The following is an 18663-nucleotide window of genomic DNA, read 5'->3' on the forward strand; positions in this document are numbered from 1 at the left end:
AGAAATGTTTTTTTCCCAAAAAATTAAAAAGTCATGGAGTAGTAGGTTAAAAACAGTGAAAACAAACAAACAAACAAACACAAAAACAACAACAAACAAATCACATTTTAAGAGATTAGAGGAAACTTTATAGTGAAAACTCAAACTTCTTAAAAGAAACCGTCACCCAAATTTCAGCCCTGGGGCCAAATCTAAAACCAGTTTTAATATATAAATATATAAATCTTATACACTAAACTGCAAAGAAGAAAACACAGTACTTTATTATCAGAAGACAATGCCTTGATTGTACATTCACAGCTGAAGTCAGTACAAAAACATTTGCGTGGGTGGGTGCCAGTCCCTTTGAAAAACATCACTGACAGCAAAGTGGTCCACTTTCTTTAAAAGTGTGTCCACTAACACATGATGTGAAGATATAGCTACAAGAAATTAAAAAATGACAGACGAATCAGATTATGGAAAATCTTAAAATAATAATAACTTTTTGTAAAAATGTCATTTGGCTCCTGGCCTAAAGAAATATTTGCTCACAGTGACGCTGCTTATACCAAGCACGCCAATTCCCCTAAACCAGTCGGTCCTTCACACCAATTGGTTCTTTGGAAATTTAAGCACATGGTTATCAGCGCTCAGTCGTGCATTCTGCAAACCGTCCTGGCTGTAAAACCTCAGAGATGACTCAACGTGGACTCATGAAGATTTCCCAACAGATTGTTTTCAGAATCACTGGATCGTATGACGTTTATAAGATCACTGAAGTGAGTAACGGAAAACTACAGACTGAGTTTATGGATGGTTAAAAACTCGTCATCATTACTACATCCTAGAGTGTTCCTCCTCCACAGCTGCGTCATGCCACCAAAGACTAAAAGGCAATTATTAATTCTTGTCTTATGAAGAGTCTTACAGGACGCCCACGAAATTGGTTGCATAAAAATTTTGCTTAATAGTTTTGTGAGAAGCTGATGTCAAACATGAATACTTTGGTTATGTCATATTTCTTTCACAGTGGGGGTGGAAAAAGAAGAAGAAAACTCCAGAAACAAATAGTCTCTTAATCAGTTGTTCAATGTGAGAAACACGTATACAGAAAATATATAACAACTTCACACAGGTGCACAAATCCAGCGTTCAAAACAAGTTGAAAAAACAAACTGCAGCGATCCAGTGATGTTGTCAAATGTGACAGTGAACAGCTACCTCAGTACATTCATCCTCAGAGACACATTTGGTCCGTCTTTCAGGCAGAGAGCAGAGAAAAAACACTCTTGATTACAGTCTGTGTGGAAATGTGAAACACGTAACTGAGTAACAGCATGGTTTCTGCAGAACATTCACCCAAACGCTCAACCTGCTTTGTGATGGTTATTTTGCTTTTTAAATAATGACCGTATCAAAAACTAATTAAAGCATGTTTATCTACCCTGACATGAATGAGACCAATCAGCTGACTTCCCCATAGAGACGGGCAGTGTTTAAAGGTACCCTTTAAAAAGAACAACCTTTGACATTGTTGGCTGTGGGCATGCTTGAGGAATACAGCCATTACTTTAGTGGAATGGATGGTACAAACAAAGTATTGATGGATTTGGGATCCTTGATGCTTTGGCTACGTAGGCTTGATGCACAGACCATAAAAAAATCAAAAACTGAGCAGCAGCAGTAGCAAGGACATGTTTTTAAATTCTTATTTTGCTAAATGACAATAACGGATTTTAATCACACTGTGTTTAGAGGACTTCAGTGGCCATCAGGACAGAGCGAATGCTCATGTTGTCTGCTCTGAGGCTGGAGAACAGGGATTCCTAGCAGTAATTCAGATGTGTTGAGAAGTACAGACCCCCAGTAGGCAGATCTCCTTCAGCTGATAGTGCTCTGCCTTTGAACATTCCAGCAGGTGCCACTACTTTCCTGCCTAATCCAGGTCCATGATGTGCTCGGCAACGATGTCCATGGCTGCCGAGGCCTTGATGGAGCTCCCTGCTGAGCCAGAGTCCACAAACATCTGTGGTATGTCGCTCCCAAAGTAGATTTTGCTGTTGGCTGCGATGGCCTTGTATTTCATCAGCTGCAGGTACTCTGGTGTTAGCTTGAGCTGTGAGAGGGAGCGACAGGATTCCAGTGAAGGAAGGTAATTTTGCAGCCCACATTTGTCAACCACAATATGTGTTTGTGTCTTTACCTTATTGGCCTCAGCCGCTCGCTGAGACGTGTAGAACTCTGCATCAGCCTTGGCTTTCTGCCGGGCCAAGAAAGCACCGTCTATGAACCACAAACACAAACTCATATGAATCATTAGCGGCATGGCAGTTTAACAAAAACTCTACCGTAGGCGTCAGAGAGCGGGAAGCTGGAGGATTTTCTGCAAATATGTATTTGACCCAACCGCTAACTCCCAAATGCAGCAGCCAAAACAAATGCCCTTGGAAAAGAGCAAACATGTGGCAGTACTTACTGCTGAGTTTTACACTTTCCATTATCAGATTTATAAAACTGTACCTGTACCGTACTCACAATGCAGTTCACTTGATGGATGCATTCATTTTAGAGATCAAAGAAATAGGATCCCTTTAAAATTTAAACAGAATACTTTAAAAATGAGCCCAGTAAATTAAATCAAGTCATTCTTATGAAATCATTCTGTTTTAATAAAAGTGCATTTGTATGAAACACTGACGTCAGACATTCACTGGCCACTTTGTTAGGTACACCTGTTCAACTAGACATTTAAACTAATGAGCAGTCAGCAGAAAATCTGTGTATTTGCATGTAATCGAGTCGACCTGCAGTTCAAAGCGAGGATCAGAATGATGATATAAGTGACTGCATGTGCTCTGAGTATTTGAGAAACTGCTGGGATTTTCCCCACACAAGCATCTCTTGTGTTTACAGAAAATGGTTTGAAAATATCCTGTAAGCCTCAGTTATCTGGGTGAAAATGCCATCAAGAGAATAGCAAGACTGATTTGAGTTGATATGAAGGCAACAGTATATCAAATAACAACTTATACCCAATATCCAGGGTATGCAGAGGAGTATTTCAAAACACAGAGCGTGTCCAGCCAAGATATCTGCATCTGGGCTACAGAAACAGAAGACCACACTGGGTGTCACTCCTATCAGCTAAGAACAGAAAGCTGAGGCTAGACGATTAGAAAAATGTTGCCTGGTCTGATGAGGCTCCATTTCTGCCACCGCATTTGAATAGCAGGGTCAGAATTTGGCAATAACACAGTAAAAGCATGTCTCCCTCCTACATTGTATCAATGGTTCTGACTCATGCTGGTGATGAATGAATCGTTTCTCCTCGCTGAATGCAAAGCACCACAATTGCTCCTCTTTCTTCTTCCTTCACTGCTGGATACAAACCTTCAATCTCAGAGATTCTTTTTTCCGTTTCCTTCTCCATGACTTTCTGTCCAAACTTGATTTCTGCAACTTGAGCCACTTTCTCAGCCTCTACAAAAAACAAAACAAAACCCCAAAACATCCAAGCATGTTAGCACGTTGAGTGCAACTAACTCCGAACAAAGCGCTCTCAACACGACAGTCTCGCTTCAGTTTCTCACCTATCACCGCTTTAATCCTCTCCGTCTCTGCCTCCTTCTCCACAACCTTCTGTGTCTGCTGGGAGATCAGCAGCTTGGTCTTCTCGCTCTCCCTGCGAACATGTTAAAGAGCAGTTAATAAAAAAACAAAACAAAACAAAAATGCTTTAACTGAGAGCTACATGTGACTTCTGTGTGCAAGCTTGACTTTGGGAGCTGCTTGCTGCCGGATGTCTGTGGTTTGTTTCAATATTAACTTCCACAGAAATCAACATCATTACCAAAGAAGCTCCAAGGTTTGTGGAAGGGCATGACACAGCACTCAGACACTGGCAAAGGAGCTCAACCCTGCGTCTGCCCCCACAACTTTCCAAACCTTTATCTCAAATCTGTTATTCTGGCATCCAAACCACGTCTTGCAGCAAAATTCCTGCACACTAATTCTCTGTTTTACCTTCAGCCTCAGAGGAGCCACTAGTGTCCACTCAGGAGACTAATGACTAATGCCTTTCCCACAGACTGGACTGCCTTTTGTAACACTATGATCTCAAGTTTCAAATTCACGATGTTTTTATTACTGTCCAGAACAAAAACCAAAACGAAGTCTGTCGTGGAAACAAAACTGAAAGAAACACGTGAATCGAAGATCTAATTACCCTCCACAAACAGCAGTTATAGAGGAAAACAGGATAAAAAGCCTGACTTCCTGTGCTGCTGTCTAAACAAAGTACCAGAAATACAGATGCTACTGCCTCCCACAGGTCAGAAAGGTACCTTAGTGACCGAATCTAACAAAGTGAAAGTAGCGATAGTGGAGACTTATTTAAAAAGGAATCAGTTTATTACAAGAGACTAGATTCTTATCAAGCTGTCGAAGTACACAGCTCACTGTTGTGGCTAGTGTGAACATTTCTTCATAATTTTACGCATGCACACATGCACTCATGCATGCATGCATACACTCTTTGCTTAAATAGATGTGAGTTACTGCAGAGCCCTTGGCTAGAGCCGTTTCCCTTCTGGGTCCAGTTTTTCCATGACTGCATCAACGAGTTGAAAAAAACGTTGGTTTTAATCCGTGCAGCTTTTTAACTCTTACACACACATCACTGCTTAACCAAGAACCTCCACTTTTTAGAAGGTCAGAAAAATAAAACTCACTTTTTTAGGCTCCCACCCAAAAAGTTTTATCAATCGAACTCCTCAGCAGCACAAGCTTGTTTTGGCTGCTCCCTTATTCAGAAGCGCCACGGCAGGTAGAGCCCCATGTTTGAGTTGGAAGACTTGGATGCTTCACAGCTCTACGGTGTATCAACACATTTGCCTTTCATAAGAAACATCACTGAATAGAGAATCAGATCAGAGGTTTTGTGTCAGAAAGATCATCTGGTGTGTAAAATTAATTAAAAAAATTAAAATAAATAAATGAGACGAATCAAAAATATGTTGCGTTTCCGTTGTAGTGACCACATGTGAATAAGAGAGGAGCTCCCAATAAAACTCAGAGCTTCAGCACTGCTTTCCCTCCACTCACAGGTTGATATGAATGCTGTACCTACATCGGGGCAAAAATAGCTGATTTACTGCTTATTCTACCTCCGTTCTCTCACTTATGGCCAACATAGAAACCACAGTTTCTATTTTGTCAGTATGCACAACATGGGCGTCTGAGTGCCGTAAACTTTGTAAGAACCTGAAGGAAAGCAGCAAACAAGTCCACGAGCACACCGATGATTTTTTTTGTGACCACTCAGCCTGTCCATGTGACACCAAACACACGCGTCCTTCACACAGACTCCAAGTGGACAACAGCTCACCTGTGCCGTCTGTAGGAGCGTACACCACCAGCATGAGGTCAAGAGTTCAGTTGTGTGGTTTTTCTTTTAGTTGTGCTGGTGGCAGTGGGTCACAGTTACACAGTTTTCCATGTAGTAATGAAAGAATATAGAAATCTGTTTGAATGTCGTGCTATGGAATGTTTAACAAATGTAGTGAGTAAGTGATGGTGATCACATATGCAGGTCTACACATGATGTTCTGCTCTGATGGATTTAGGGTCATTATTAATGTTGTGATGATTTAAAGTAGTTTGTTTTAAGGTCAGAGTGAATGTGGGTGCTCACTTCACTGCTGTGGATCTTCTGCTACATGTTCACACACAACAGATCTCTGTGAATTATTCACTTTTCTACAGTTGCGTTGAATGTTTGCCATTGCCTCGCATAAAGAGCTTAAAGGATCTTCATTTAAGCATGCTTTCCCAGTAAGACAAGTCAGAGTTACACATAGTATTGTGTAATAGAGTAAATGCACCCACGGGTAACAAAGACCAGATGACTAAGTACCATCTAAATTCTGTCCGTTATGTAACAACATATGGGCGTCCATGGAAGACTTAAGTGTATTAAATTATTTAATTTCAAGTTATTTTTTTATATTCTTCTCATTCAGTCCTTATAAACATCCCCAAAGGAGAAGTCTAGAAGAATCATATTATTTTTTCCTCCCCATTTCATATTCCTTGTGGAATAATTAGAAGAAAAACAAATCAAAAAACAAAACTCACATAAGCTCGTAGTTCCGGCGAATGCTCTCTGGGATGTTGGGCTTTGTGACACGGACCGCCTGTGGATAAACGGGACAGAAAAAACATTCAGATGGAATGCAACGACCAACAAGACCATAAAAAGAGCTTTTTACCACCAGAGAAGCTCCTGCTGGAGAGGAGCCCAGGCCCAGTGAAGTCCTGTTTAAGAACTCTCAACCGAAACTGTTATTTCAGCAGTTCCTGTTGATTTAGAGTAACCATGTGTGGAGGAGTAAAGCCCAGTGAAGACCTTAACACTCCGGACTGACACATGGCTACACTGATGAGTGCAGTGAGGAGGTGAATTAACAGTGGGGAAGAAGAAAAAAAAATCATCAGGCTCCCTTGTAACTTTAAAGAAACACTGTTTTGTGATTTGATCCAAACTATGGGAGAGAGCCTTTGTAAATCAATTTTATGGACTGAAGACTGGGTTTAATTAGGCTAAAATTATCATGTGTAAATGATCACAAATGTGTAATGTTCCTCTCTGTCGCCTCATTTGAGCTTTCCCTTTATTAGAACAAGAAAACATTTGGCACTTTCCAAAGGAATGATTCAGAGTCAGACCCCCTGCCATCCAGATATTCAGTCAGCATTCAAGATCAGAAAAGGTCGACAGAGGATGAATAATAACGCCCCTCAGGGAACTTCACCTAAACTGAAAGTGAAAGCATCCAAGCTAAAAAGACAACACAAAGCCTCTAGTGTCTTTTTTATATAATATGTGTACTCTAAAAACATTAAAATCAGGTTTGGGGTTGGACCAATCCGAACGTCTCGGAATAACTAAATTCAATCCTTTATAATAAATATCTACAGGTCAGAATTTGATTCACAAATGTGAACCATGTATTGCATTTTGTTTGACTCAGACAGCTCAGTTGTATAATAAACTAGTGTTTCATTTCCCAGACGAACTGTAATTTCTGTTGCATCAGTAACCTAGGAATAACTCTCGTTGGTGCTCTTGGCAACCATTAGAGGACACAGACACCACTCTAACATGTGTCCAGCAACAAAAACAAGGAGAAAGCTAAAGCAGCACAAAGGCTGGAAGTGAGATTGAACATCTGGAACTGACTGTTTTTCGGAGGAGTTCTAGCTGCACCAGCATGATTACATTTTGCTTCTTCTACAGAGTAAGCAAACAAAATGAAGATCTTAGGAAGGTTAAGCAACAGCAATTTTAAAACGGCTGACAGATCTACAGTCAGGTCTTCTTTATAATGTAAATAAACTCTTTTAACCAAGTTATCTTATCAACACAGTCTTACTCAGTCACAAAGGTATGCTAATTAACAAGGCATGCAGAGACTAAAGCCACAGCTTCCACTTTAATGAAGACATAATAACATACAGTCCTGGTCAAATGTTTAAGACCACTTGAATGGCAACAACAACAAAAAAAATATTTTGCATGTTTGGATCTTAACAAGGTTCCAAGCAGAGCTTCAACATACAAGGTGAAATGGGAGTGGGACCAAACATTTTTTGGAGCATGCAATTTATTAAAAACAAAGCTTAAACTGAAACAGGCTGTTTTACAGCTGATCAAAAGTTCAGGACCACATGCTTTAAAAGGTCAAATCTGTGCAAAAATGTGGATTCATTGTCATTTTCTGTCAGATAGTCACACTGTCATGACTGTCTCATGGCTGTCCGTCAAGACACTGGATCCTCAGCCCAAATTAAGGCTGTTACCGGTGCCGACTGCAGCCCCATAACCATCAGACGGCATCTGAGACTGAAGGGCGTCAAAGACAAAAAATGTCTTCAAAGGCCTCGCCTCCTTGAACGCCACAAAACTAACTGTTTGGACTTTGGAGGAGAGCACCAAACATGGGTCAGTAAAGTTGGAAGAACATTTTCTTCTCTGCTTTTTCCTTCAGTGGAACAATGAAGCTTGAGGAGGTGCAGGGGTATCAAACATGTCCAGATGTCACAGAGAGCATCCCTCATGACTGAGGGCCCTCGTCTTTGTGTTAACGCCTGTGTTTTTCACCAGGACAACGCTACAGTACACAATGACTGCAGGACAAGGGACTTCTTCCAGGATAATAACATCACTCTTTTGGACCATTCTGCTTGTTCCCTTGATCTAAATCCAATTGAGAGCCTTTAGAGATGGATGGCAAGTGAAGTTTACAAAAATGGACAACAGTTCCAGACAGTAGATGCCCTTCATGCTGCCGCCTTCGTCTTCATCTACCACTTGGTGAAATGGTCCCACTCACCTCATGGAAACACTTGCATTAAGCATACCGCAACTGATTTTTGAAGTGAAAACAAAAACGGTGGAGCTGCTCATTACTGAGTTCATGTTTGGAACTTTTGAGGGGCTTACAGGGTTTTTTGGAGGTGTGATCCTAAACTTTTGATCAGCTGTAAAACAGCCTGTTTCAGTTTAAGTGTTTTTTTTTTCTCAATATATTGCATGCTCAAAAAATGTTTTGTCACACTCCCATTTCTTCTTGTTGCATGTTGAAGCTCTACTTGGAAACGTGTTAAGATCCAACCATGCAAAATATGACTTTTTAACATTTTTCAAGTGGCCTTAAACTGGATCGGGACTGTATGATGAGACATTATGATAAGAAATCACAATGTGGATCACAATGTTAGCATAATATAAGTTGACTGATCCAGAGCAGGTAATGTTTCCATGTACATGATGTACATGGAACAGAGTCTGAGAGAGGACAGAGGAATATGCAAACCTGTAGAGCTGTGTTTTACTATACTGTAGTATGAGTATATGTTGGAGCAGTAAGAACTGCACATTACTACAAATGACCATGCACTTAATTAGTAATGTAGAAAAACTTTTTAGACCTGATTTCTAAGTCTGGTCTAGACTTTAAGGCTCAGTAGGGTTTATTGGTATTCAAAGGGTGTACCCGATCATGCATTCCCCATTATCTCTCATTGAGTCTTGGGTTTTGTCGAGTCAGCTAATGCAAAGAAAGCCCTGCTGTGTGGTACACCCTGTGCTGTCAGCAAACTGGAACTGACAAAGCTTTGACCTCATATTTACAATCACACTGAACTTCATTCTGGCCTGGGGTCTGTCTGATCCTCTGCCTTTACCTGAATGATAAGTCCAGGCGCCATGTTTGTTAGATCCTCTTGTAGCGTCAACTTCAGATTTTCATCAATTTGGTCTGTGGCGGAAAAGTGTGCAAAAAAGGCAGGTAAAGATGAAAAGCTCTGAAACACTTCTGGCTCTCCAACTGTTAACAATGGCCCCCTGAAGCCCCCGCGCCCCTCACCAAACAGGCCGATGTAGACCTCCTGCAGAGAGTGAACGCTGCAGAACTGGTTGAGTTCGTGGTGAACTTTGTTGAATATCAAGGCTTTGTCATAGTCTGCAGTGAAGTTCCTCACTATGTCATACACTGTAGAGATAGAAGTTTTAAAAATTACATTTTTATATATGGAGTTACAGCTGTCCCGATGATATTAGGATAAACACACTGTGTGGCGAAACGCTGAAATTACCCGCCGATGGAATGAGGTAGTTCACCACTTCTATGCGATCAAAGTAAATCATCACTCCTCCACTGAAAACAGAGACAAAAAAGCAGCATATCATTCAAAAGCTTTTACCCAAACACCAGTGTGAACTGACAGGGGCTATTTTTTTGGTTGTTCAGACACACGTTGGTGAACCTCTGATCCCTGCAGCGTTGGAGGTTGTGTGTGGGAGTCTCTATTGTGTCATGATAAATGCTGAGTTTAATAAGGCTCGAAACCACATCTGATACTGCTTAATCCAAAAACAGCAAACTAACCTTGTTCCACATGGTACGTTCTTCACTTCATCTGTCTGCAGCGTCGTCTACGAGATAAAGATCACATATTCGACATGTTGTTTTTCAACACTTCAAACTCCTTTTATTGGTTCCAACATGCTAATAAAAACACTCAACCAGTAGGACTCAGAGGAAACACAGCAACAGGACATCACATTGTAATTATATACCAGTGCAGCACCACAGAGAGCCTGACCAACATCTCAGTCTGGAATCATTTTGTTTCTCCTCGTAAGCCTAATTAATGTGGTCTTAATTCTAAATACGTGGAGATCATTCCCTGCTAATATCAGGACTCAAGAGCACTCCGTATACACATGATGAGATGTGGTCCTGCAGTCTTTGTCTTAACATTACAGAAGATTCAAGATTCAAAGTGTTTATTGTCATGTGTCACAAGAGAAAGGGCATTTCTCTGTGCAATGAAATTCTTTCTTTGCTGTCCACCCACAGATGCCAATTAATATATACAATTTGCCTCAACACGGGAAACCTCACCCGGCCCGGACACGGAAAGGATTGACAGATTGATAGCTCTTTCTCTACAATAGAAATAGAAAATATAAATACAAATAGTACAAATAAATAAATGAAGACAGAAATGGAGACAAAATATGGAGGATGACTTGGATGGAAGGATGGGATTATTTAACAAGAGTAATGGACATTTTTTGGTTGTAACACCAAATAACCCCAACTAACAGTCTTTTTGGAAATCATCGTGATGCCACAGTGAATTTGACCTCTAACCTTTTGGACGTAAAAGGGCATCACTTCATCAGTCATAGTCAAAATGTCCTTTGTGAGGTCACTGAGCCCTCAGTGACCTGTGACCACCAAATTGTAATCAGCTCCACCTTCAGTTCAACTCGATGCTTGTGCCAAACATTCCATTAATCCCTAAGATATCATGTTCACAAGGAGGAATGATGAATTACGCCTCCATTCACAGCTGTCATACGCACTCCCCAAAAATGGAAAGAATACACTGCTCAGTGTTTCTCAGAAATATTTATTCTATATCTTTCAGGACGTAGACCGCTATCTCTGCATCATATTTCTGTCTATGCACAGTCATGCAGAAAATAAAGCGCACCCTCTTTCAGTCCCAAAGCTTCATACATAAGGACACAATAAAACATTGATCTGGTCCTGTTCATGCATGTGACATCATTGGGGTCATTGTCCTGCTGCATGACACAATTTTGGCCGAGCTTAAGCTGTCAGACAGATTTGACCCTATGATACTAGGATAGCAAGGTGCCCAGGTCCTCAGCCCCCCACCACCGTGCTAATATGAGGTGTTTTTCTGATATGCTGTGTTTGGTTTTCACCACCTGTGGCACTCTGCATTACATCTCCACTTAAGTCTCATCTGTCCAAAGGACATTTTTCCAAAAGTCTTGCGGTTTGTCCAGTTTCTTGGAACAATATGATTATTACTGAGCTACAAACAGAACGATAACATGCATGCAAAGGCTACCAAAACCATAACCCCCTTGCTAGAAGCAATAATGTTTCACAAATACAGTGGTTTACCTCAAAGCAATTGGGCTGTATGGAAAACAAATAATATCCATGCCCCTAGCTACTAAAGCCAAAACAAAGACAGAACTCAACCTGATAAGTTACTTCAGCTTTAACAAGAAACTCTTGATTACCATCAGCTGCATTCAAACCACTAATTGCATAAAACTGCATTTTCATTTTTCCCCAACGACTGCAGGTAGTAGCTTGTAGCTAAATCTGATACAAAGCATCTTTGCTTTGTTTATGATTAGCGTATTTTGCAGCCAGTCCCTGAAAAGAAAGAAGAGATCAAGAATCAAGAATGAACAGTGTATGAAAACATTCTGTAGAGACGAGTGTCTGGATCTGAAAAGAGAAGCTTCTCTCCTACAGGGCTACAAGAAGGGTGGACACTGACACCAGAGACCGAGCTCCAGTTACCTGAAGCGTCTGGTTGTAGCTGCTGCTAAAGGTGGCCCAACTTGCTGTTAAGGTCATGGAAGTGATTAATGTTTAACAAAATTTGGCTTCACCGTGCTAATCTTTACTCAGACTGCTTTTGTTTTAAACGCAATACAGTTTGAAGATATAACAACTTAGTGTGAAGCTAAACAAAGAGCTTTTCATGTGTCTAATATATTTTCCCATCTTACGTTGCAAGTACACTGTAATCTTCTGGGAGCGGGCCATATAATGGCTTAACCATGCCCACTTATATTTTACAGTAGAGGAGACACTCCTCTGCACACACCTTTTGAAAGTTATGTTTAAACAGTGATTGAGAAAGAAAGAAATCATTTACACTTGGCTTATATGGTCACATAAGACTTTGGTGGTATTTTTTCATAAGTTTGCATGGGGAGAACAATCCTCCTCACATGGATATTCATTCAAAGAAAAGAACAATTGAACAACAGAACATCCAGCATTCACATCATCACTCCATAATACAGCCCACCCCATGGAAAGCACAGCATATTTATGACGCAAGGTAAGGAAATATTGTTTGTTTTACTGCAAAATCACCGTGAAATTGTTTACTTTTGTGTTACCAATAACAGTATGACATTAATAATATTTATACTCTTTTTATTTATTTTGTATCCCACAGACAAAATGTGACATAAAGCGAGCAATGTTCAGATTATTAACCTGAGAGTTCCAATAAAAGGACCGGCATGACTCACCTGCACAGACTTGTATGTGGTGATGAAAGGAAGCATAAGATGGAAACCAGGACCGCTCGTGGTGGTCAGGAGAGCCCCTCCCCTGTGTGACACACAGTTAGAATCAGTAAAATCATTAAAACAGAAAACTTCCAACCTCAAATTAGAAACATCAACCTAGAAATTTTCCAGGCTTCAGAGGACTCATTTGTGTAAAGAGCTCCAATTAAACAGGAAAAATATGCAATGAACCAATTATTTACTGCATGTCCATGCAAGTGATGACATCAAAATATCCTGAAGCTAAGATGGCTTATAATAGCTAACAGCTGGTAATTACAGTGCTCACCGTGGGACAGACAAGATGCTAAAAGCAAAGTGATCTGAAGCAGGTGCTTGATTCTGGAAAGTTGTGCAACAGAGGAGTGTAACGCTAATCTCCCACATAACAAGTAAAACAGCTCACCTGTAGTAAACTCCAGTGTGCCCCTCATCAATCTTGTGCACAGAGGCCAACAGCGCTGCTCCACCAAGAGCAGCAATTATTGAGAATACGGCACCCCACTGTGCCATCCTGGCAAGAAGACAGGAGAGACAGCATGTGAAAATAATGAGCAGATGGAGCTTCTCTTCTGGTGTTTTCACACCGACGGTCCTAATTACAATCAAATGCTCACACAATCATCCAGCTACATGTCGCAGAACAACTGTCTATCCTGCCAGCGGGCCACAAAGTGCAGCAGTAACACACTGGAGCTTCCTTCTACCTCACTGGTTTATCTCCTCTCAGCTCAGGCTTAGCCAGACATCAGCTGTGACCTTGTCACACTTAAAGAGGATTGAGCACCGTTGGCCTAGAGACAGCTCAACGCATTGCCACTTAAGAAAACACGTGCAAATGGTCAGAACGCGAGCCAACACAAACTCAAACGCGCCATGGAAGTAGCAACAAAAAATTTTTCCAAGCAAAAAGTTGAATTTGACATTTAAGCTGACAAGCAGCTGACTTCAATAACTTCAAAAGTCCTAACACATCGGAAAAAAACCAAACAACAGCATCCTGGTCTGTTCATAGATTTTTAGTCGATTTGTAGTTTTAATGTGCAACATCTGTCGCCAAATGAATGAAGACATGTTCTTGGCTGGCTGGTGTTTAGTCCATTTTTGTTTGTTTGGTTTTTTAAACTGGAGTATACTGAGCTCGTTTGTCACTGAGTGACAGTGATTCAGAAATTGTTCTCCAGGCTTCCCGAAGGAGATTCAAACTCCTTCTTTCGATGTTTCTGCCTTTTGTTCAGTTTCCTGTTATGTTGATCCCACACTGCTTCAATAAAATTTGGATTCATCACTCCTTAAGGCCTGTTATCACATATTTTCAGTCCAGTCCTTGCGTAATTTGGCAAATCTCTGTCTTTTCTCCCCGTTTCCCTTCCTTCAGAATGGCTTTGACAGCTACCCTCTCACTGAGATCATTTCTGATGCGACCTCAGCAAAGAACTGGTGGGATCAACAAAAGGGCCCCAAGTCCTGTTTCAGGTCTTTGGAGTTTTTCCTATTTCTGAGGAACATAACTTTCATATTCTGCTCATCTGCATTAGATAGTTTTTCAGGCCTGCTACTTAATCTACTTAATATTTTGTCCTCTGTTTCAGCCAATAGTTCTTTGTGCCTGTAAAACTGTTATCTTTGTCATTTCTCATAGATGTAACTAAACAAATGAGAACTTATGATGACTTGTTGTGACACGCTGCCAGTAACAAAGTGACAAAAGGCAAGAGTTCAATATAGTCTCTGCTCAGTTGTCTGTTAGGTGCAGAAACAACACTGGTTCATCCCTTGAGTTTTCTGCTCAATTGATTCAAGAGTTAAACGGATTAACCAAAAAAGAACAAAAAAAAGAGAGAGAGAGTTTTCTGTTCAGCTCCACCCCCGAGTCTTCAGATCCAGTTTGGAAACATGGTGATAGCTAGTAATGTCAGCTTCACAACAAGACGACACCAACTAGCGAGTGACATAATTAGTTCATTAGCTCTACAGTCTCTGGTTTTAAACTGTGTTACAAATTAATCTCCCCTCCAGTGGTTGTGGTTTTCCAAGTATGACAAGTTGTTTCTGTCTCTACACGCTCAAGCTGTTTCTACAGGATCTTATTTGTGCTGGAACCATTACAGCATGAGAAACAACACCACTCATTTTACTGATGTCAAAAAATTGATGTCTACAGGTTACAGCATGTGGAGGAAAGAAGGCTGGATTCAAACTTACTGATGTGCTGCACACCACTTCTTTCTCAACAGGGCAGTGTTCAGGTGTGTTAATACTAATTAGATATTTAGATATATTAATATAGGATAGATTTCTATATCCACTTGTGGTCAGATGTTTCCATAAAATCATTATGAGCATGAATGTCATTGTAATTTTGTGTTTTTAATTATTTTATTTGAACTGTTCTTTTTCTGGGGTGGAAGATTGCACAGTACACATCTTAAGAGAAAAAAAAAGAAAAAAAAAGTGTGGTGCACACGTTATTTTTATTTTGGACTTTCTCTAATCCACGAGGCTCACATGTATATACAGGCACAAATTTACACATACAGGCCTGCTTGTATTTGATTTAATGTCTTAAGTAGCACCAACAAGCTTTGATATTTGACCACTTTTCTTGGCAGAATTGGCAGAGTTCACTAAATTGTTAGGCTTCCCGGCACAGACTCGGCTTTTAAACACAGTTTAAAGTTTCCATACTTGAGGTCGAGGCTTTGAGAAAACTATTCCAGAGCATTAGTGCTAGCCTGTTTTATCCGTTCTAAAACAAGTTTTAATGTGTGTTTGGGATCACTGCTCTGTTTCAACACACAGTTGTGTACAACTATTAAACATCTAGCTGCTAATTTGAGTTGGAAAATTTGGAGTTAGCCCCCTTTCTTCATTACTCCATCCACTTTGTGCAGTGTTCCAGTAACAGGGCAGCAAAACAGCCCAAGAACATGATGTCACCACCATTCTTGGCAGCTGGTTCAGAAGTTTTTAAATCCTTGCCTTGACCACTTCAAACATATATTTTGTCACTGTGCTCAAATAACTAAATCTTGTCCTTATCTGACCCTAAAACTTTTCTCCAGAAGGCATTTGGCTTGCCCATGTGGACAGCTGCAGATTTCAGTGAAGCTTACAGGCGTTGATTTGGGAGCATCACTTCTTTCTTGGTCGACATCCTCTCAGTACATGGTGATGTAAAACTGGCTTCACTGGTATTCCTGCAGTTTCTGGATCATGGCAGGCTTGAGTCTTAGTAGTTCCTGAACACCCCATTATGAATTTACTCTCATCTGTGGGGTAACAATTTGCCAAGGTCTGGAAGAAGACTCCAAGTGGTGAAACGTGTGAATAACTCCACCTACGTACAGACCATCCCAAATTGTGAAATTCTCCTCCTTAGATCTGCACCGTGCTCCTGGAACTGTCTCATTGTGCTGAGTACCGGCGAATACAGTCAGTGCTGTCAAATAAATCTTTTGGCAAAGATAACCAGTCACCAGTCATGAGGACTAAATTAAAAGTCCTTGGCCTTGTCGAGTTAAAACAAATTGTAGAACTTTTGGCGCCATTTATGGAAATATCTAAGTGAGCGTATGATGTATTTGAGCCTGCATGTACACTCTTGACCTTGTGTGGATCAACGAAAATCCCAAATAAATTTAAATTTGTGGACCCAACCCTTGTTTTCATACGATCATTAAAGCTGACTGTACAACCATTTCACACTAACAGCTCACTGAAAACTCCAAATTGCATCCAACACATTTATGCCCATGCTGAGTGTGTCTAAACTTGTGACCACAACTGCAAACTTCCTGTTGACTAACTTGACCTGATGGAGCTAGATATGGAGCCATTTCAGCTTTGCTTAGTAAAGATTTGCAGAGATGTAATCTGGTAACCCTGCTAACTCAAATGGCTTTTATAAATACAATACTTAAAAACATATGGAGAGATATAATCCAATTTTGATTTCTCTACTGATCTACAACCTTTTGCTTTTTAATATACAATAGTGTTGGATATATTTATTAACGCTGCAAACTTTAAAAACAATGAAACTGGGTTTGCTTCCAGTATTAAACGTTTAAAACAAGTTGTGTGCACTGCTTCCTCAAATAAACGAACACACCACCATTGCAGCATTTCAAAGTTCAAGTTAACGTTGGATTAAATTTAAAACACACTTAGGCGAAACATGTACGCCGAATAAAAGGAAAGACCCTAAACATCTGACTGTAGCATGAAAATTATTAAAATGGGACAGCCACGTACGACATACAACTAAACCAAATGAAAAAATCCAAATATTTGAATGGGATTCAGATTCATGGGCTTCGTGGCTTAGCAACAGCGGGATATAAGTTGTTACATTATTGCTGCCCCACAGAAAGGAGCCTCTTTCAGTGGCAGACCTTATCAAGATGTCTCAACCTTCACTTGAGTGTCCGTTTTAAAAGCTTAACACGAGGCCAAACACTAAATCATGTTTAGCTAACACTGCTAAGTAAAACAACCTTAGCCAGTCTCTTTTCTTCTAACATGCTAGTGGCATGTGAAACGGCGATGGTACATAGTTTAAATATGCAGGAAGGCACATTTCGGTAGCTCAACAACATCTTACCTGTAGTTTCTGCTAAGATGACAGCAACACAAATAAGAAACACCTCCGGTACTTTCTTTTTCGTTTTCCTTTTGACTGTGCGGCATCTTTTGCTTTTTTTACTTGCGCCCTCTGGCGGACAGCCAGCAAACCGCATGTCCCTCACTGAGCCAGAGCTATCTACGGGGTCAAGTTGAAGATGCAGTTTTGTTTTGTTAGTGTTGTAGGGCAGATGATTTACTGTGTGCACCACAGTTTTAACCTCCTAAGACCCGAACTCTTCCACGGCATGCATTTGTAATTTCTCTTTGATATTTGGGCATATTGGGGTATGTAAAAACAAAGAATTACCAGATTTATTTATTTATTTATTTTTTTACCTTATTTTTGTTTTTAAGAAAAATAAGAGCCACATATGAGGATATTCACTTAAAATTTTGATAGAACAGTAGCAGTATAATGTCCTTGTAAAAGGATATCAGGCCCTTGTAGAGCAAAATTGAGTACTTTGGTCTAAATAACCCAAAATGTGGTGTCCACATATGTGGACGCCAGGTCCTAGGAGATTAATATGGTGGGGGTTATTATCACGCTGATTAGGTGACACCTCTGACACTGCCACAACAGGAAAGACAGCCACAGACTATGGTTAAAACCCAAAGGCTCTTTTTCACAGTGGTTTGCTGTGGAGTTATTACATGTTTGCACAGAACAAAGCAAATTTGTTATAACTGTATATATTTATAGGAGAAGCTAGGATCACCTGTGAATACCTAAAATAATGTTTTTTTCAGTACTCTCATATAGGGTGACACATTTCGGTCTTATGAACTACTTAAACATCACAGTTCTATCACTAAACATCCATGTGGTGCTTTTAAATACTAAATACCTAGAGCTAAAGCACAGTTACCCACCAACTTATCAATGTGAAAGTGAATAAAGCATTTTAAATGAAATACTAGTATTCTCATAATAGGTGCAAGTGAAGAAGAAATGGGTTCTTTCACCAAGGAGCTTCTATCCCCAAGCCATCCGGGCCCTAAACACACCCACACCCACCCTCTCACATCATCTCTAATTGACTGAGACAGGACTCTCTTCCAGACACTCTAAACCAGGCACAATGTACATTTCAAATTCCTTTAATTTTAAATATGTTTATATTGTATATCCTGTAAAATAGTCAGATGTCTATTCTTATTAATGTACAGAATTCACCTGCTTGCTGCTACTATTGCACATTCACCCAATATATATACTATATATATATAATGTTCCTCCCCTACCCCCCAATTTTTGCACATGTCGAGGAGCGTGTCAGGTTACATTTCACTGTGTGTTATACTTGTATAACTATGCATGTGACAAATAAAGAACCTTGAACCTT

General features: G+C 40.2%; 1 protein-coding gene across 1 annotated transcript; it reads right to left on the bottom strand.

Moving 5' to 3' along the window:
- Positions 1-1052: 1052 nt before the first annotated feature.
- Positions 1053-17812, bottom strand: erlin2 (ER lipid raft associated 2). Its single transcript, XM_026187756.2, has 12 exons — positions 17295-17812; positions 13095-13202; positions 12650-12731; positions 9933-9979; positions 9640-9701; positions 9411-9536; positions 9229-9302; positions 6118-6176; positions 3573-3664; positions 3373-3462; positions 2186-2265; positions 1053-2098 (listed from the first exon to the last, which is right to left on the bottom strand). Exons 1-12 carry the CDS (start codon positions 17378-17380, stop codon positions 1919-1921), a joined length of 1086 nt encoding a protein of 361 aa, XP_026043541.2. The 5' UTR covers positions 17381-17812; the 3' UTR covers positions 1053-1918.
- Positions 17813-18663: the final 851 nt, after the last annotated feature.

This window comes from Astatotilapia calliptera, chromosome 12 (genome assembly GCF_964374335.1).
Source record: "Astatotilapia calliptera chromosome 12, fAstCal68.1, whole genome shotgun sequence".
In the NCBI taxonomy this organism is placed as follows: domain Eukaryota; kingdom Metazoa; phylum Chordata; class Actinopteri; order Cichliformes; family Cichlidae; genus Astatotilapia; species Astatotilapia calliptera.